General features: G+C 38.3%; 1 protein-coding gene across 4 annotated transcripts in view; it reads left to right on the forward strand.

Annotated features, from left to right (window-relative positions):
- LOC126380461 (uncharacterized) overlaps positions 1 to 22,145 on the forward strand; it is an 83,998-nt gene that overhangs the window by 55,188 nt on the left and 6,665 nt on the right. For all 4 annotated transcript variants that reach the window (XM_050029892.1, XM_050029910.1, XM_050029901.1 and 1 more), the window contains one exon: positions 21,146 to 21,322. In XM_050029892.1, the coding sequence (XP_049885849.1) occupies positions 21,146 to 21,322 (177 nt within the window). The remainder of the gene's footprint in view (positions 1 to 21,145; positions 21,323 to 22,145) is intronic.

A 22,145-nucleotide genomic window follows, 5' to 3' on the forward strand; every position in this document is an offset into this window, starting at 1 on the left:
AAGTGAGTCAAGCGTTTTTCCAACTGGGCAACCACGACTATGAAGTTAAAATAAATGGTACACATAAACTAATGAACTCGATAACGTAAGAAAACTATGTACATAAGAAGCAGTACTCCAGGAAAATGAAAATAGTAAAATAACTTATGAAAAGACTACTTCAGTCTACAAAGACGACGCAACGTTTCAAGGTGATAATGAGATAAGTAAACATCCAAAAATATGAGTAACTAGTTGTCAAGTAAAGTCCCTCCCAGCTCATCTCTTTTAAATATTTTAAATATTGCCTTCAGAAAAACAATAGTATCTTACGTACGTTATTGATAATTCTATGTACTGAAACAATGTTCATATTTGTTGAAGATAAAGCACACTTCATTGCAAATACCTGTTAGCTATATGTGTTTTGTGTTTCCCGTTAAGTATGTTCTAAACAAACGGCCTCTGTGGTCCAGCTTTAGGCTCACGATCCGGTGAGGAATAACACAAAAATCACATTGTGATCCCTGGTTTCGATAAGACATTACAGGCCGATGACATGATTGTGAAAGTTAGATGATCCGTGCTTCAGACTTGTTAAACCGTTAGTTATTACTTACTGATGTAAATGAGTAGTGATTACATGAACCTTGTCCGGGACTTTTGGCGGTTCAATAATAACCTTGACACCAGGTTTACCAGGATAGAAGAAGTATGTTGTAGTTTAATCTGACATGAACCTAAATTGACGTCTTTTTTAACAGTAACACTTTCCGTATGAACAAGCAAAATCGGTCATTCTATTTTTTATACCAATCGATGATAGAACGTAAGCGTTCTTTAACGAAAGGTATATATGGCACAAGGATTCAGATTTATATCAATTCTGATCCAACTTTAATTGAAACCACCAAATATGGGTGCTATTAATCTTTGTATGATATTTTTACTCTAGGGATGTAGGTGTACGCGTATGTATCATTGTACCCTTCTAACAATGCAGTTCAAACGGCAGAAGCCGCAATCATTTGTAATGCGCGAGAAAGTGGCGCCTGCGCAGCCCGCGGCGCATTTTGACGGTGAAATCGCGTGACGTATGAACACCGTTGGAGATAACCCGTTATTTTTTGCGCATACTATTCAAATTAAATGTGTATACAAATCTCTTGTGTGTTCCGGATACTTTACCTTGTCATTCGATAGTTATTAGCTTGTGAAATAAATAATACGAATTTTATAAGTCGTGTAAAGTCGATAGCACACAGACACAGTTGGCCTGACCTTATAGACGGCGATACGGCTCAGCACCTATCACGTTGGTCTAACAGAAAGCTCGGTGAGGTGTGGGTACTTAGTTCATCTTGCGATGGATGCTCCTCTAACTACCCCAATTGAGATATAGACGTGTGCTGATGTTTGTTTAAAATCGATGATCAATTAGGAAATAAGTAACATAGTCGTATTTTTTAAAAAGTTTTAATCTACTGACCGTGAATGAAATTCTGTTATTTTTTTCGTCATGATTGTGATAATTTTAAAGATGTCCTTTTGTACTGAATATTCTAAATAAGTTTCTCTTGTAAATATTTAATATTATTAATGTATGTCGTTTCCATATCTCGGGCTTTGGAGTCCCGGACCTTTGGAAGGCGTGCATTGGGCTAAAGCCAACTTAATATTATTATGTTTTTGTTACTTTTACAAAACTACGCGGCTTGAATTTTTTTTTAATTTAATATCAGTTCTCCCTCAGCCATTCATAAATATGTCGTTATCGGTACCATTTTATTACTTGTTTATCTTGCAAGCCGGTGATGCATGAAACCATTCTTGACCGAGTTACACACGCTTTGGAGGCTATATTTTATAGGTTATAGGCTCGGATAACATGGCTTCTGTGCGGGGCGATGCGCAAATTGAAATAGCCTTCAATAGTTGGTTTAAGAGTGAGTAATACCTCAGCTAGGCTTTATCCATAAAATGGCACATATAAACAGCATTTTTTCAACAATATTGAAATAACCATCATCAATAATTTCAGAACCACGCTCTTTTCGGTCTAGATCCCAATTGGGGTAGTCAGAGGTACATAAATCGGAAGATGAACTAAGTATCCGTATCTCATCGAGCTTTCTGTTAGACCTACGTGATAGATGATGAGCAGTACCTACCACAGGACCACATTGATCCAAAAGTATATTACTTTATTCAACTTTATTTTTTATCAAAAAAATGCAGTTGATCTTGGTGATCTAACTTCGAGTTTAATGTTTAATTTGAAAATGCCATTTCCGGCAGTAGCATCTATCTTTTTTTGTTTTACCGTTTCACTCATCGTATTCATGTTCGCAGTAAGACCAGTAAATAGTTGATCAACGTCCAAACCTTTTGTTTTTGCTACAAAAAATTATTGCTCATCAGTTCCAAAGTCGACTCTGCTTATAAGCAGATGCTTCTTTTGCTTTTGTACTTTGTATCGTATATTTAAGTAACTGTTTGACCATGAGGTTATACATCAATGTTTTCTAGCTACAATGTTATTATTACATATGTGTTGATTATTGAGAAATGTGTGGTTAAACATATATTACACATGTATATAGAAGCCCACATCGATTAATATAATACGAATATTATCCAATTCTAACAATATTACATACGGGTCAAATTTATAACCTCCTCCTTTTTTGAAGTCGGTAAAAAGTACTTTATCATCTAACAGTTAGTCTGTAAGTAACATTGAATTCATTACGTACGTTTTCACTATGGTTTATACGTCTTTGGCAATACATTTTTCACATAATATATATATCAAGTCCTTTTTCCTTCAATTCGCTATTATTTTTTCCTTTTCTAGATTTTTCTATCCCGTAACATCATAGGACATGGCAATATTAATTGTTTCCTTATCTTTTGCTTCAATTGCGATCATACCTCACGCGTTTGTACAACAGATGATAAATAATCGATCATTTATATTTGTTTGAACGTTTTCCTTGTGGTCCACAAGCCAAGTGTGAGGTTGTATTTGGTTTCTTAGAATTTCGGTTTGTAAGCACATCGTCTTTTTCGTTATTCCTTGAAGTCTTGGTAATATGAGAAGCAAACTCTTGCACATCCGGACACTTCATAAAAAACACCTCGTTTTACACAGACACTACACATTGACGTTATCATACACCCGCATCTGTGTGTGTGACATCTGGCACCCATACGCGATAGAAGACTAAAGTAAGACCGAGGGGGGTGAGATAAACCTAGCTCAACCACTGGTAGGAAGCGGAGATTTGCCGGTCTATTTACTATTCCTTACTCTATGACTCCTGTAAAGGTTGTTTAATTTTGTATGACGTCATTTATTGCAGATTTTCCTAACACGTCACTCATTCTTGGAAGATCAATGAGAACTGAAGGATCTGATGGTGGCTAGTGACATAATTTACTTATAGCCGCAATAATGCTTCTAGGTATATGGTCGAGGCAACTGTGTTAGTGAAAACTGAACTTTTTAATGCGCAAAACCCCGTCCGCCAACTGTGAGGAGTGTGGCGTTATCGAGGATGCTCACCACATCATGATGGAGTATGTACGGAACGAGGATCTGAGCATACAGCTGCTAGATAGTTACAGTAATATTTATCAGGTGGGGGGCTGTAACAGTGCTTTGTCTTTCCCATTGTCGGGAGAAGCAATGGCACTGTACACAACTGTAATGATGGGCTTGAAGAGAAGGGGATGAACAGTTTGTTTTAAACCTAAACATTATTGTATTAGTTTGAGTCGTTTTTAGTTTGTGTAAGTTGTAGAATCGAAGAAGTCACTACGGAGTGACATTATCTTTTTGTAAGATAAAACTCCTTAAATAAAGAAAAAAAGAACTGAACTTAAATTAATAACTCATTGGTGCAAGATTGAGATTGGTACAGATGTTCAAAAACTGTAAAATCAATAAAAATAATGTCACAAAAAGAAAAAGTAACGACGAAAATGTTTTTTGCATAATATGTAAAGAAGATTAGCAATCATTGACGTTTTTACAAGCGAATACGTGACTTTTGACGCCCGCCAAAATGGAGTCCGTTCCACTCTCTCGCACCAGGCGTCATTTCGACATTTAAACACATTTCAGACCGGTTTCCGATGAAATATCCACTCATTAGATGTTGCTAAGTGATTTTTAATTTACAATACATTTTGGTACCTTTCCAATTATAAGTGAATATTTTAGGTATTTACCATGATTGTACAAATTGATTGATTTTCATGATTGTGCTGTGATAGCCCAGTTGGTAGAACGCTTGCCTCTCACGTTGAGGTCGCAGGTTCGAATCCATCACAGGCATAAACCAATGATTGTCGAGTTTGTTTTTAAATTCGTGTTTGAATCATAAGTCAATATCACGTGCTCAGCGGTGAGGACACATACACAAAACATCGTAAGGAAACCCACATTCCCGAGAAATGCATTTTCGGAGGTATGTGACCTAACCTGGATTGGGCTGCTGTAAAAAACCGGCATTTTATCACAAGAGGCCGTGAGGGTCATTACTTTTCAAATAGCTGTAATATTTTGTTAAAGGCAAATAGAGGCGATAATCGTGATCGCAAATATGCAGATTTGTTCTCGACGCGTCTAGTCACGTAGGCAATATCCAGTTTCGAGACGATTAAAATTCAAACTACTTTTTAAATACAAACCTCCTGTGAACTTGCAAAGCCAAGGACGTAAAAACGGTAATAGGTAAAAATCTAAATATTTGACAAACAGAACTCAAGGCGTTGGCTTAATGACAATTCATAGATCAAAAGAATTTCGCATGGACAGGAGCCTCCTCCTGAATAAGATGAGCCGTGCATCGGGAGGCACGTTAAGCCGTTGGTGCCTGTTACTATTTATCGAAGTAAGTCATCATCATCTCCCTAGCATTATCCTGTTTATCACAGGGTCCGCTTACCTAACCTGAAGATTTGACAGGATTGGGAACGTTTTACTTAAGTAAGCATGTAGGTAGTCGTTACATGAATGAGTCATATCAGGGGCCAATGGCGGCTTCATAGTAAATAACCCTGACATCAGGGTTGATGAAATCGGTCAATGATCTCACAAATGACACGAGAGAAGAAGACACCTGGGGGTTAGTAGAGAGAGAAACTTCACTCGTGACTGTACAATAGTAGAGTCTATCTCGCAGTCACGAAGTGATATAACAGTCACAGCTGTTACATAGTTCAACGACTGTACCAACAAAACTCCAAAAAAACCAACAGTTCATGTCATTGTCATGTTACAAGTCATATTAGAAACCTTGATTTTAGTGACAATTGTCACAATAAGACGCCTTAAGTGAAACTTTTTTTTCTTTCATTCAACTTTCACTACCTATTGTTCGAGAAATGTGATTTGTCACCTTGTCAAACTGAATTAAAGCAATAATTCATGCCTTATCACGTTTTGCACTAAGTCTAATATTGATATCTTAAATTGACGCCAGAGTCTACAGGCGTTGGATTGGAGAGATCTTATGATACGCCTTAGTTCGAAATTTGAAAAGAATACAGGATAGTCCGTCAGAGTACCTACTGGAAAGAGCTTTGGTAGCTCAGTTGCAAGGACACTGGAAGTTGGAAGAACGAGGTTGCAGGTTCAAATCCCAACACGAGCCTAAACCAAATTTCGAATCCATGTCTGGATCATTTAATGATTATCACGTACTCAGCGGTGAAGGTAATCATCGTGAGGAAACACACATTCCCGAGAAATGCGTTTCGGAGGTATGTGACCTAACCTGTATTGGGCTGGTTTTCCCTTCGCGAGAAGGTGAGTCAGGCAGTCGCTCCAGATTAGGTAAGCGGACTCCGCGAAAACGGGGTAAGGCTAGGAGACGAACAGGATAGTTTGTCAGCCTTAGATACGTAGTTAACCTCGCAGATTTTTAGTAAAATCAAGTCACACATTCGCGATAAGAATATAAGTAACTATTCCAATGACAAACTAAGGAAAGCAAATCAACAGCAATTACACAACAACAAAACATTTAACATGGACAAACTAGGTATATCTCAAGCAACCTTAATAAATGCAAACCGTTCACAAACAAGAGTGGCGTGATCGAATACCAGATGATCCAACTTGCGGGAGAAGGGCGGATTGTCCGCCAGATCAATAAGATACAAACAGCCTCTAGAAATTGGTTGGATAGCGTATATTGACCGCCCAGCCAATGCGTAAGATTGCCGATTACGTACATATAGAAAACCAGTTCTAGCTGTTGACTCAATGGTGGTTTTGTACAAAAGAAGCGTTATAAATGTCGTCTACATTATCGTCTACTCAGTTTATCTTTACTTGTTAATTTGTAACACAAATGCTAAATTCTTCCTGCAGAATACAGGCTAGTTTCCAACATTACTACTCAAGTCAGATACTTTTTACTAAACATCAAAAGACGAAATTACTTACGTATTATGTTAAAAAGCAAACTGTGACGTCATATAAAAACATGATAAAACTTTTTATTACTCTTTTCTTGATTTAAATTCACAAATAAGTTAAATAGAACAAAAGAAAATGTCTTTCGTCAGTTTTCGTCTTTTTCAGTAATCAGCATTTCATAAAAAAAACTACCCAATTGCAACTTTAAAACTAGATTTTACTTTACTAAAAATGCTAGCGCAAGGTGCTATTTTAGGACCTCCCAGTTAATTTGGTGACGTGACTCCACCTCTTCCTGATGACAGTCACGATTGTTAACAAAAACATGTTTTGGCGACTACCAATCGACAATTAAATGACTTTACAATTACTGCTTAAGTTAATGACTGGCCTAAACGATGTTAAAAGTTTCCTCATCTTCCAAAGTAGTATGGTTTAAGATTATTGTTTTCAGGGTTCCGAACGGAACTCTTATATATTCATAAGTACACATTGTATTGCTAATTTTACTGATCAGAATATTGAATTAATTACTTCAAAGTTAAAGAATTTTATCAGGCTAAACTACCCCCATTTCGCAAAGCCAATCAATGTAATTCCAAATTGCTAATAATTCTGATAATTTAATCAGATAGATGCTTCAATGTCTTAATAGTTAACCTATATTGGTTGGTTCGATTAGTTAGTGTTGTTCCATTATGTCAGCAGCCTAGCGGGCTAGGTCACCTTCAAACGTGGGTGTGTTCATAGTTGTGCGCAGTACCTACGTATTTATGGTTATTTCATGTTAAACGCTTTGATCAAGTCATGGGTTTTGTAACTTATAATACGTCTTTGTATTGCCTATAAATTAAGTGCGTGGGTGCTTCATTTGTAATGGAAATAAGTTTTAGTAAGCTAGAGTTATTGATAAGGAAATATTACTTTGTCACATTAGTAGGTTACTAGTTTTTAGTTTAAACATATAAAAAACATTTCATAAAAACCTTTTTCCTCATTTGGTTTTTTATCTAGTTCATTCTAGAATATTCAATTATTGATATTGAATTTATTTTCTTCTTCATAACTTTTACCTTTGCATTTCCTATGGATAATTACATCATCACTAAGAGCCACGCTCTTATCGGTGTAGCATTCTTCATACTACTTTTTAGGGAAAAATAGAGCAATGGTTTCCCTCTTGCCTTTCGCCCCGCAGTACTCAGTCTGACACGAGTAGGATGGCGGTCAGAGTAGTCTAATTCAAAGTCGTACTAGGACTCCTGTCTTTCGCCTCTGAATAGTACTGACAGTTATTGCTGCCCTCTGGTCAGGTTCCAGGTTACAGTCCCTATGACTCGCCCCTTCCGTTCGTTCCGTCGTATGGGTAATTTACTCTGTATTTTTAATGTGTATACTAATCTTATTATGTATGGCGCTACACATTCTCTTACAAAGTTCAAGATCGTGACTACTGCCTATTATTTTCCTTGTATCGACTTCGCCATTAATCTGTACTATAACATAGTTAGTTGTTTTTATTTTTTCGTCCTCACGCTTCCCTTCTATTGTGTTGCAAATTGTTTAATTACCGTAATTTTCTTGTGGGAAATATTTTGATTGCTTGGCGGCCTTTATATAGTCAATGATATTGATTCCAGTACGCGTGTAAGTTATACCTGTCATTTTCTTATCCGCTGAAAAAGAAAGGGACGGATAATCGACAGGCATAAAATTTATGGAACACACGTCATTTTTAGGCAGAAATTTAAAACCCTTCCAAAATTTTGTATTGACCAATAACCAGACAGAATTAAGTTGACAGCACACGTCAAACGGGATGCATATGAGCGAGATGCCTATTTTATTTGCTCGAGTTATTCATTAATTTTAAAATTAACAGTTGTCAATCATCCGTCCCTTTGCTTTTTGGCGGACAGGTATAACTTAAAATTAGGTGTCTGCAGGAATCGGTGCTAATATGTATATGTTACGGCTAATACCCGAAGTTCGGCTAACGTGCCTTCCGAAGCACGGATCATTTTACTTTTTGAACAATCAAGTGATCAGCCTGTAATGTCCTAATCAAACTCGGGGTCACAAAGTGATTTTTGTGATGAGTCCCCACCGGGATTCGAACTCGGGACCTCCGGATCGTGAGCCCAACGCTCAACCACTGGACCACGGAGGCCGTTGCGTTACAATGCGAAATCTTCATCACTGTAATTTATTTGCTTTAAATTAGACAGTTGGACTAACAAAAGACTTTTTGTACTTGTGTTTTTGTATAATAATACAAATTAAGGCTGCCTGTCTGTAACTTAAAATAATAACGGCTATTGACAATGGATAACCTGTGTAAACCAAAAACGTAATAATTTGACAAATAGTCTTGTTTGTTTAAAAGTAAAAAACGTCTCAAAAGACGTAAATTTAAGTCGTAAGTGCGTAAGTTCGTATGAATAAAGAACTAACATACTTTTGTACAGCTTACTTACGTCATTGCAACACGATTCAATGCAAAAAGAGTTGCCGTTCTATACGAAGTATTATTCTTTATAATCATCATCATCATCACCAGCCCATTAACGTCCCCACTGCTGGGGCACGGGCCTTCCCTGTGGATGGATAGGGAGATCGGGCCTTAAACCATCACGCGGGCCCAGTGCGAATTGATGGTTATTAACGACTGCTAATGCAGCCGGGACCTTTTTTTTTTTTGACGTGACTTATTGTAGATTTGCCGCAGATGGCATTAACTACTTGGCCGGACAAATGGGGAGCGCTGAAGGCTCTCACCCGGTACAACGTTTAAGACAACAGGCCTGAGGGTGCCCAGTTGGGCGCGAACCTCGGCTCAGGGCGTCGTCTGAGAGGAAAAATATTTGAAAGAATTAATCGACCCTAGTGGGTCGATAGCGATAAGCGCTGAATGAGGGAAATCGTCGACCACGCCGGCGGGGTCGGTATCGGGGACCTGAACAGCCGGGACCAACGGCTTAACGTGCCTTCCGAAGCACGGAGGAGCTCGAGATGAAAACTTTTTTTTGTGGTCACCCATCCTATGACCGGCCTTTGCGAAAGTTGCTTAACTTCAACAATCGCAGCCCGAGCGCGTTTACCGCTGCGCCACCGAGCTCCTCCTAATATGCATTGATATTGATGATAATAATCATCATCACTAATTTAAGAGCCACGCTCTTGCTGGCGTATTTTAGAAATAATAAAGAAAAGGTGTGAAATAAAAATGGGCTTCAGTTTTTTTTTTGACGTCACTTATTGTAGATTTGCCGCAGATGGCATTAACTACTTGGCCGGACAAAATTGGGCTTCAGTAAGATCCAGCGGGGGTGAGGTAAATGTAGCTCGGGAATATGAATTGGTGCTGGGTAGAGTAATAACGGCAATATTTTGTCATGATCATTAATTTAAGAGTCACGCTCTTGTCGGTGTAGCATTCTCCATGGTACTTTTTAGGGAAAAATAGGGCAGTGGTTTCCCTCTTGCCTTCCGCCAGTACTCTGACGCGAGTGGGATGGCGCCCAGAGTAGTATATTTCAAAGCCGTACTAGCCGTATTGATGATAATAAATAGCATTTATACTATAAGTAAGTACATTAGGCTGCTGTCCTATATGGCTATACCGTTATACCTATACTGGGTGTTAGTGACATCGTACCTGAGGGGGATGATTCAGACCATGATTCTGAGTTAATATCAAGTCGAATTTTGCGTCGCAAGATTCGGGTTTTTTTTGAGTAAGTATTTTTTTATATTTACATTTCTATACTTTTGCGATGGAAAATTCCACTGGATATTAACTCAGAATCATGAGCCGAATCATCCTCATTATTCAACACCATGTACAATAAGTACCTATAGGTAGCCATAAAGGTACATATTGGTATTAGTGACACCGTAACGAAAACTTTGGGAGATGATTCAGACAATAATTCTGAGTTGATAGCGAGTGGAATTTCCTGTCGGAAAAGTCATGAAATTTGTGGTGTTTTTTTTAATTATTTTCAGTTCCATAATTTTGCGATGGACAATTCTACTTGATATCAACTCAGATTCACTGTCTGCATCATTCCTTAAAGTTACGATGTCACTAACACCCTGTATATTACAAATTCCAAAAAAGCAAATAAAATTTAACTTCATCTTACGATCACTCGAGCAGTTTTCTCTCTGTAGTTATAACATAACTTGTCAGGACGAGTTAAAAATAGCAATCTTGACTGACAGACAGGCGGTGATTGGCCCGTTTGAAATGACCATAACTGGTATAAGACCTAACTTGGGTTGGTTAAAGCTAAAAATATTTCACCGTTCGATACCTGCGTCGCTTCAAAAGGAATTAAGGTTATAGTTCTAGAAATTTTCGCGTAAATGCTTGTCTGACAGTTTAAAAGTTTTCTTGATGATAAAAGCGACCCATTGCCACAATAAAAATAAAGTATTTGGCTTGTCAATAAACAACTTAAGGTTAAAGTGCTTCTGTGCAAGAGGACATATCTAACTAACTATCGAATTTCCGACCAATTAGATTTTATTCCTGCCCTATTGTGTATTTTCTTCAAACGTGATACTGACAGAATTGTGATCACACGAAAGCCATTCATCAAGAGTTGAATTGAATTACGGTGCTTTTGTTTTTTTCTTAATGTCCTTCGGCATACATTATAAAACGAATGCTAATTTCCATGTCAATCAATTATTCGAATTATTATCTATCAAAATTTGAATTCAGAACTATTTATTTATTTATATTTTTTCATTTGCTTATTGTTGTTTTGTTTTGTCCCGCATGGTTTTTTTCTTTTTTTTTTGAAACAAGAAAGCATAAGCAATCGACCTTTTTGTTAGCACGGTTCGCACTTATGTATGTGCTATCATTTTAAATTCCTTATAAAACAGAAGATTCTGATAGCGCTTCTTAAATTGTTTACCGCTCCCCATTTATCCGGCCATGTAGTTAATGTAATTTGCGGCAAATCTACAGTGAGTCAAGTAAAAAAAAAAACAGTTTAGTGCATACGATTCGGGAGATTCCTGTTGTGTATAAAGCTGAAATTATACTGTAACGGTCACTCGAACGGCCACTGATCTCGGCTACTGAGTACGAGTAGAAGTTTTTATTCCATACAACCTTCGCACATGACCTGCTGATAAAAAAAAAAAACATTGCGCCAATATACTCGCTCACGTAACTGTGGTTAGAACGTTTTTTAGCAACAGACCAAATGGAGTAATGATACTTAAAAAGTGTGAAGTCACTATGGTCCTGTCGTTCACAGGCTGGCTTCTCCAACGGGGAGCGCCAGTTCGAACCCCGGGACTTGCACCAATGAGTGCAGTTTTCACTACAGTTGGCTTGACCATTATAGACGGCGATACGACTCACCAGCCATCTTTGCTCTAACAGACAGCTCGGTGAAGCGTGGGTATTCAGTTCATCTTGCGATGGATGTACCTCTAACAATGAATGAGGAATGAATACTACGTATAGAACGGCACTCTTCGCTCCCCACAAGCGGCTCAGGTTTACCTCACCCCCTCGGTCTTACTTTAGTCTTCAATCGTACGGGCGTCAAACGTCACACACAGACGCGCGCGTCAGATGATGTCAATGTGTAGTGTCTGTGTAAAACGAGTTTGTTTGTATGAAGTGTCGGGGTGTACGGTCACGAGCATTAATATGTATACACTTTGCTACCATGTCACATTAACTTTTTTGACAAATTGAACTGTAAGTCTCACTAAATGTCAAATATGTTAGTGCGACAGAGTCCTAAAGTGGGTACATTATATTGCTCATGACTGTACCTCTGACTACCCTGGGGATATAGTGGTGAGCTTATGTTAAATATTATTATACTGTTTCATGTCAAGATTTTTTTATAGCCTACCGCGTGTCTTCCAAAGCCATTAATCTCCCTAGCATTATCCCGTTCACAGGGTCCACTTACCTAACCTGAAGATTTGACAGGTCCGGTTTTTTACAGAAGCGAATGCCTATCTGACCTTCCAACCCGTGAAGGGAAAACCAGCCCAATACACGTTAGGTCACATAACTCCGAAAATGCATGTGGGTTTCCTCCTGTTGTTTTTCTTCACCGCTGTTTTGTCCGGCCAAGTAGTTAATACCATCTGCGGCAAATCTACAATAAGTCACGTCAAAAAAAAAATCTTCACCGCTGAGCACGTATATAATACGTATGATCCAAACAATCATAAGTTTAGGCCTGTGCTGGATTAGAACCTGCGACCGCAAAGTGAGAGGCAAGCGTTCCACCAACTGGGCTACCTCGGCTTGTCTTGTGTCTTCCAAGTCATTATCAGCGTATAATACGTAGTATAACCTTCCGTTCAATTATGTCTATACGTTTTTCCTTACCATTGAAGTGGACTAAGGTTATATTGGGTGATTATCGCCCATTCGTGACCAGGTAGGTAGCAGAGGATATTCATTGTGCCTTCCAGCCTATTCATTATTGTGGTCAAATAAACAGCGGTATGGCCAGTCAGGCAATAACATTAAATTAAACATTTTATAATACCCGACCAAAAAAAAGTACAGTCATGAGCAATATAATGTAACCACTTTTAGGACTCTGTCGCACTAACATATTTGACATTTAGTGAGACTTACAGTTCAATTTGTCAAAAAAGTTAGTGTGACATGGTACCAAAGTGTATACATATTATTGCTTGTGACCGTACTCAGTTATAATGACAAAAAGTTAAAAATGCTAAACCCTATGAAAAGCAAAACATAACTTATCCCACATATGCTTGCAAGCAAACTGAACGTGTAACATTCCTATCACTCTTAACAAACGACCTGATGACCTTGAAGACCTGAACCGATTTCTACCAAATATAGCTAAGAACACTCTCGACTGATATACCTTTCAACCAAAAAAGCCGCATTAAAAACCGATCATCTGTTTGGGAGCTACGATGCCACAGACAGACATATACACATTTACACAGACACGCCAAACTTATAATACCCCGTCGTTTTTGCGTCGGGGGTTAAAAATAAAAAAATACACATTCATTATCACCGTCTTTTTGTAATGAAAATACAGACAGAACAACTATCATGATCATCTCTCTAGTGTTATCTCGTTTTTCACGGGGTCTGCTTACCTAACCTGAACATTTGACAGGTCCAGTTTGTTACAGAAGCGACGGCCTGTCTAACCTTCCAACCCGCGAAGGGAAAACCAGCCCAATACAGGTTTGGTCACGCACCTCCGAAACGGATTTCTCGGGAGTATAGATGATAATCATTTATGATTATGATCCAAACGTGAATGCCAAAACTTTTGAAAGTCATTGCTATTTATTGGCTCGAGACAGGATTCGAACCTGCGACCTCACAGTAAAAAGCGTTCTTCCAACTGGGCTATGACGGCTTCTAATTTTAACAGTAGGTAAACTGTGAGGTATACAACACAGAATTATCAAGGTTTCTAAAGAAAATAGGTCTGTAAGCGTAGGTACACAGTTTATTCTGCAAGTTACTTCAGACCTTGCAGTTAACTCGCCTTGAATCTAGACTACTACAGACATAGTTAGTGTTAACTAAGTTGATTATGTGTATATAAATACAAGTATTCTGTGCAATGTGTTCGTAGAAAATTACGTAATGGGTTACAACCAAGGATATTTCGGTCGTTTTACAAAGATATTGATGGTTATTAACTCGCTTGTTGCAATGTCATTGAAATTACACGGTCCCTCGGTCCGTACGGCATTTTCGGGGAAGATAAATTCAAATTCTACTTCTCCACTACTACTCCTTTTTAAGCATACTACGCGGGGGGGGGGGGTGTTATATATGGGTCTCCCCGGGTGACGTCACTAATTTAAGAGCTACGCTCTTGTCGGTGTAGCATTTTAGAGACAAATACGGCAGTGATTTCCCTCTGGCTGTAGCCGAGCCTACACCAACTGCAAGGTAAAGCCTTTCTCCCTTTCTTACACTAGTCCCGATCTAGAACTCTTTTTAATTCATTTATTATTTTTAAAAAAGTATCTATTGTGTTAGTAACAGAGATTTTAACCAAACAACATCCTAAACGCGTTGTTGTCACACATGCCACACAGGTCACACATGTTCGTTTGTTTTCATTCGCTCTCATCATCACCTCCATAGCGCTATCCTGTTTTCACAGAGTCTGCTAACCTAACCTGAAGCTTTGACAGTTCCAGTCTTAGCAAATAAGTACCTGCGAAATACATTAGTCCAGCGTGGAAGTGTATAGTTAAAAGCAAGCATGACAAATGGCGAGGTCGGACGGAAGACAGGTCGCAACAATGCGCACACGCATGTTATGACATATGATAAATGTATCGATTAGGAAGGGGAAGGAAAGCTTAAGGTTGATGGAAGTTTCCTAGCTTTGCCGGATGTTGGTAGTTAGATTAGATATGTGAACTTACTGCGTGCCCTGTTGGGCGCGAACCTCGGCTCAGGGCGTCGTCTGAGAGGAAGAATATTTGAAAGGATTAATCGACCCGCCAGGAGGAGGATAGCGATAAGCGCTGAATGAGGGAGATCGTCGACCACGCCGGCGGGGTCGGTATCTGAATTTGAAAAAGTAATCCCTAACCATAATAAAATAATCCCTAGGAAGTTAAGAGATTTAATTACCACTACCAAGTGGTATACACCCAACTCACCCTCTAGTCACCACCATATCAGCACGAAGACTACATTGTAACATATCTAACAAAACAACCGGAATTACTAAAACAATGGCAGTATTTCCCATAGAACGGTAGCATATTGTGTGGTTATAACGTATCTGATGCAATTTTCCTTCACACCATACTGTTTCATTCACCTCGCAGTTGCAGACGGGCGGTCGAAAAGCCGCGAAAAATAAGCTTAACCTAAAACCCGAAAACGGAAAAATGGCGCTCTAAAAAGTATGAATCAGAAAATCTTCCGAATAGTGTTTTGGAGATAGGCCTGGTCGTATGCCGTAGTAAGCGAATTCTTAGGACTGATTGGCATTCTGGGAAAAATAATATATATTCCTTCGTCATTGTATGTACTCTTGAGGGCGCCACATTTGTTAAATTCTGACAAGTGGTTAAGAAGTTAAGACAGACCAGATATAGAGTACATACAGACTTGGCGGTCACACACATAACCCTTCTTTTTACGTCGCAGTAGTTGGGTAAAAAATAATTTACTTTTCTTCAAAGAAAAAATATATTTTTGAGTGTGAGTTTGTATTTGTAAGAAAATTCTTACAAACAGTACAATATACTTTCTTACCGCGGCTATTTACCCGCCCGTCTGCAACCCTATATGCCTATACATTATACAAAGTTATTTGAAGTAAGTAACAGTATCTGTTGCAACGCCCCTTCACATGTTTCGTTAACCTCACACTGGTTATAGCTAATTACTAATTAGTAACAACATTGTTGGTTTAACCTCAGTTGTAACCAATTCAATTGGAACAGTGGTAAGTATTTAAAATAAAAAACAAATTAGTAGCGCATGCGCAGGTGTTAATACTTACTTAAATGTAGTATTATTTAATACACTTGATGTTTAACTCAGAATAATGAGCTGAATCACTCCCCTCAGTGTTCGTTACTATGTCACTTACGCCCCGTACATTGGGGTTGATTCATACCATGATTCTGAGTTGATATCAAGTGGAATTTCCTGTCGGAAAATATTAGCGTTTTCAAAAAAATATCAGTTCCATTTGCGACGGAAAATTCCACTTGATATGTACTTAGAATAATGGTTGAATAGGCCTCAAAGTTTTCGTTACGATGTCACTAACACCCTGTATATAAACAGCAATAATAATATAATAACAATTATATAATTAATTAAAAATGTTATAGTGTTGCTATGAACTGACAATGGATGTACTTCGATCTTCGTGACTACACCTTTTTTATTCTTAGAACAAATCGTCTATGCAGATACATAACAGATAGGTACTTAGGCAAACGAGGAAAAACGTCGCAAATCATTGATCTTTACATACTCTATTAGGAATTTAATTCTCGCAACGAGGAGAGAATCCCCGATGGTGGTTAAGAAGTTAAGACAGAACAGATATAGAGTACATACAGACTTGGCGGTCACACACATAACCCTTCTTTTTACGTCGCAGTAGTTGGGTCACCAGAAATCAATATATTTACCGCGACGCTAAAATATCCTAGAATCGTATGTAAATAATTTAAAAAAAAATACTCATTAATTTTGAGACGGAAAATTCCACTTGGTATCATCAACTCAAAATCATGGCCTCAATATTCCCTCAAAGTTTTCGTTACGATGTCACTATCATCCTGTATAATTCTCTCAGAGCCGATGTTCGCGACCAGCCGTGCACTCTCAGGCCTGTTGTCTTAAATGTTGTACCGGGTAAGAGCCTTCAGCGCTCCCCATTTGTCCGACCAAGTAGTTAATGCCATACACGGCAAGCCTACAATAAGTCACGTCAAAAATACGTATGTCGCCATTTAACGTGCCCTTCGAAGCACGGAACATTTTATACGTTTTACTTATTTTACATTCAGTTCACATTACGAAACAATTTATTACATAACAACTTTTTAACAACAAAGAATGTTCAACCAGAATATTCAATTCAAGCAGTCACGAAATGTCGTTGAAAAACACGCTTAGAATTTATAATTAGTGCAAAATATTAAATTAACTTGCGGCCTTGTGTATGAAATAATATTCAATATATTCATACACATTACAATACCTAGGCCGGGTTTCCACTGACGTGCAGATGGGCAGAGAAGAGCGGAGATGAGCGGATTTGACCAATCACAGCGTTCGAGCGCGAAAAACGAAGACGCTCGGTCACTCTCTCCCTCACGGTGATTGGTCGATTCCTGCACATCTCCGCTCACATCCGCACAGCTCCGCGTCAATGGAAACGCAGCCTTTTTCTATAACGTTAGAAGGTAACCAGCTAATCACTCTGCATTCCGGACTTCATTAAATTGACAAATTTTCTGTTTTTCAAATCAAATTACAAATTGTGGAATCCCCAAACCATACTATTATGTCTAAAAATTATGTTGAAGGACTTTCCACGGTACGTTCCACAAAAAAATATATATGGCGCTATAAAAAAATATTTTTAACCGTCTTAATTATTATAACATGGATAAAAACATATGCCTCTTTTACCTTTGTTTTTGGGTATAAATGATGACCCTTGTTATTACAGCCAGGCACAAATAGATCTTCCACCCATTATTATACCTACCGATCAAAATAAAGAGAAGCAACATAATTCTATATACGTACATAATCAGATTCAAATAACAAGCAAGAATTATTTTTATACATGCTTCTGCCATGACATATTTAATAATTATGTACAGTCATGAGCAATATAATGTACCCACTTTAGGTCTCTGTCGCACTAACATATTTGACATTTAGTGAGACTTACAGTTCAATTTGTCAAAGAAGTTAATGTGACATGGTACCAAAGTGTATACATTAATGCTCTTGACCGTACCCGAGTAATGAGAAAATAGGTAATTATTACGTTAAATCTGGACGGCGCCAACTATATTATTTTTGGGTAACGAAGACTGGATAGGTATTCCCTCATTCTTACTATAGAAAGATAAAAAGCTTGGAAATTACAGGAAAACTTGTCCAGACCGAATAATAAACAATTTAAACTGCTGTAAAGCGCGTAATTCCTAATTCCTCGAGATTTAAAAAAAAATAACAATGAAGACTAGTTTATGTTTTCATCATCTATCGTGAGTTAAAAAGTCACGTATGTAATAATTTACAGCGATTAACAAATGAGTTCAGTACTCTTAGTACCGCATCGCAAAAACTACATGAATCAAAACAATAGTTTATTTTTTTAATAATGCAATTGGCGTATGTGCTTAGCACATACATAATTCAGATCCACACCTCACTCGAACATCGCCAAGTAATCTTGACGAGTAACTTTATATAGCTCGTCGTAAAAGGACTGAATCGATTAAGCATATCGATTCGAGATTTTAAATAAGTTTTGGACAAAGAATTCCGAGGCTTTTGTTCGAGTTTGACGCGTTTATTTACTTGTCAATATTTCCTGGTAAAAAAAATCATTCGTTTTATGTGGCTATTTTTGTTGTATTTGTGTATTGTATTGGTGACCTCTGCACTGCAATAGACACCTTGAACACAAGACAGGTGCTGAGGTCATTTCCCTGGCAAAAAAAAAAAATATTGAGCTTCTCGGCAATTTTTTTGTCTTTTATTTTTTAAAGAACGTCTAGTGCCCTGTGCCGAGGTTTTTCTTGCAGCTTCTTTTCCCTGGCTATACAGGTTGTGAGAAGCTGCAGTAGTTTTAGACGGATGAAACGTTCGTTATGTAAAAATTGACGATTCAAAGTGTAACTACGTTCTACTGAACAAATACATTTTTGAATTTGAATTTAATTTAGAGGCTCCTATACGCACTTTACGGCATAATAGATTGGTGCTAGTCCCAACAGCTCGAACTAATTATAGGAAAAAACAATTTAAAAAATTATGCGAAGTTAAATACGCGTATTGATTTATTCTGCGGCAGCTTTAACTATACAAAAATGTATCAAACCCACTGTGGCGTCAGTTTAAGGACGACACATAGATCGAAAAATTTAGCATGGATAGAAACCGGTGGTGTAAATCCATTAAAAAAAAAAGTCTAAGTAATTCCATTAAATTCCTTTAGTGGCGCGGGGTACATTTTAAACCTTTATCTTTCGTTTTGTAACACGGCGGTTTATTGTATACACTAGACATTTTCAGGAACAGCTTATTCTTCTTCTTCTATCGTGTGAGGTGGATTACCAACCCCATCAACTCTGGTATCAGGGTTACTATTGAACCGCCAAAGGCCCCTGACATGACTACTAACAACTTATTAAGCTTACTTGGGTGGTAAGCTTTTTTTTTTCGTGATTGTTTTCAGTTTTTTTTTTATAATACTTTCTGCCTACGACGTCGTTTGTATTCGTGGTTTGTTAAAGTCGTCATTTTTATAACGTAACTTTAAAACCACAGAGGCGTGACTGTCTATTATCGATCATTAAATTAATATTTTAAGTGATTATGTAGCAATTAGTGTTACAATATGTGGCTTGGTACGGATGTCACTGGAGATCAGTAGTTATTGGTGACACTAACGTCTACTCACCCTAATGGATTGTGTTTGGGTACAAGGACCCCGGCACCAACCCCGCCGGCGTGGTCGACGATTTCCCTCATTCGGCATTTATCGCTAAAAGCCCGCTAGGGTCGATTACATAAATAAATAAACATAAATGATTATAAATAAATATTATATGATATACAGGGTGTTAGTGACATCGTAACGAATACTCAGAGGGATGATTCAGACCATGATTCTGAGTTAATATCAAGTGGAATTTTCCGTCGCACAATTCATGTTATTTATTTAGTTTTTTTAAATTATTTTCAATTCTATACTTTTGCGATGGAAAATTCCACTTGATATTAACTCAGAATCATGGCCTGAATCATCCCTCTAAGTTTTCGTTACGATGTCACTAACACCCTGTATATTACATAAATAAATATATAAATATTACATAAATATTTTCATGATATATAAACAGCCTATAGGTATGAATGATTAGGTATACGTCCCACTGCTGGGCACAGGCCTCCCCTCAATCAACCGGAGGGGGTATGGAGCATACTCCACCACGCTGCTCCAATGCGGGGTGATGGAGGTTTGAGGATGACTAATTATAGCCGGGACCAACGGCTTAACGTGTCCTCTGAAGCACGGAATCGTCTTAATTTTTCGGACAATTTTTCAACGTCCTTACTAACAAAGGACAGTCTCACAAAGTGATATCGACAATGGGGAATCGAACCCGGACCTCCAAATCGTGAGCCCAACGCTCTAACGACTACACCACAGAGGCTGTTGGCTAAGGATAACTTCTATAAAAAATAAAAGCAATGTAATTAAATTCTGACAACCCTGTCATCAACCTACTTAACCTAAATACTCGTAAACACCGACATTAATGAACTGGTTTCCTTACGTTTTCCTTAAGATTGACCCGATTTCTGAAAAAAAAAAACAATCGAAGTCTGATGTAGTTAGTCATTGTGTCGATTGCCGTTATAACTTTGAAAGGGACATGCATTCTTGACCGTGGGCCAATTTGTGGACGATTTGGATACAAGACCTTTGTCTGCCTGGTCATTATTATTTAAAAAAAATACCTACTTACGCCTTTCTTGAAATAATAATAATCACTTACTAAGTAAATAATGATTTTTGTTTTTATAGCACTTACACGTGCTTAAAAAAAACCCCAAAAAAAAGGTAGTATGGAGGAAAATGTTACACCGACAAGAGCGTGGCTCTTAAATTGATGACGATGACACGTGCTTAGCGGAAACCCACTCAGAAAGAAATTAAATCGTTTTTTTTTTGACTCGGACGGGACTTGAACCCACAGCTGTCGTCAAGTCGGGACGAGCGTGATAACCATTACACCAGCGGATCCTCCTCCAGTCCATGTGAAATTCTTTCGATCTATATATCGTCATTAAACCGACGCTGGCGCCATATATCTAGAATATGAAGATAACAATTGTCCATCACATTATAAAGGACACAATCCATTTGTTCGGATCTTACAAACGAACTTCACCACTCAACCAATGAACTCAAAACATCCTCTCATTGTTTACAGGAATCCTTCCAGGAGTGGTCAGACCGCGGACTCAGCGAGGTGCATGCGCCGGCGCCGGCAGCAGTGGCGGTGCCCGGGCGCAAGTGGAGCGCGCGGACCGGCGCCGCTGCGCAGGACACCGCCGCTGAGCCTTCTGCGCCGCTCGCCAACGCTACTGATGCCTGCAAGTTGCTTATTGTGAGTATAAATTTAGTATCATTATTATAACATACCCCCTAGAGTTCGTTTCCCTTGGCAAGGGTTCTACGGGTGAAGACCTCATTCGTTGCAGAGGTGGAGATGAGAGCCATCGGTACGGCAATGCAGGACGGAAGGGGCAAGTCACAGGGACTCTAACCTGAAACCTGACAGAGGGCAACAGTAGTACTCTGTGTGTTTGACCAAGTAGTAACCGGGACCAACAGTTTACAAGTCAAAACTTAAGTCTTAACACTTATAAGTTGACAAAAGAAGAAGAAAAAAGTTGCAAAAGAAGTTCTTTTAATATTTATTTTAAGTAATAAAGAGTATCGTAAAAGCCAACTGATTAGCAATTGTCACATTGACAATCCGTTATCAATTTATTGAATGGCCCCGTGATTAACGAGTGAAATATGCAGATTATTCCCGACGTCCAATATAATTGTTTGTTTACGTAACAAATTATTATTAGACGGGCTGGCATGCAGATTGCGTGAGTCACGCACAGACAAAAGAACATCGATGCACCTGCACTACTAATGAAACATACACAAAATACGATTCGTTACATACATACAGTCATGAGCAATTTAATGTTACTTTAGGACTCTGTCGCACTAACATATTTGACATTTAGTGAGACTTTCAGTTCAATTTGTCAAAAAAGTTAATGTGACATGTTGTTACCAAAGTGTATACATATTAATGCTCGTGACCGTACATAATGTCTCGACCGTTTATAAATATTAAACATTCATAAAGTCCACATGAAACACCTTCTATCGTGTGGGTTGTGAGGTGAATGACCAACCTCATCAAC

This window comes from Pectinophora gossypiella, chromosome 3 (assembly GCF_024362695.1).
Source record: "Pectinophora gossypiella chromosome 3, ilPecGoss1.1, whole genome shotgun sequence".
In the NCBI taxonomy this organism is placed as follows: Eukaryota; Metazoa; Arthropoda; class Insecta; order Lepidoptera; family Gelechiidae; genus Pectinophora; species Pectinophora gossypiella.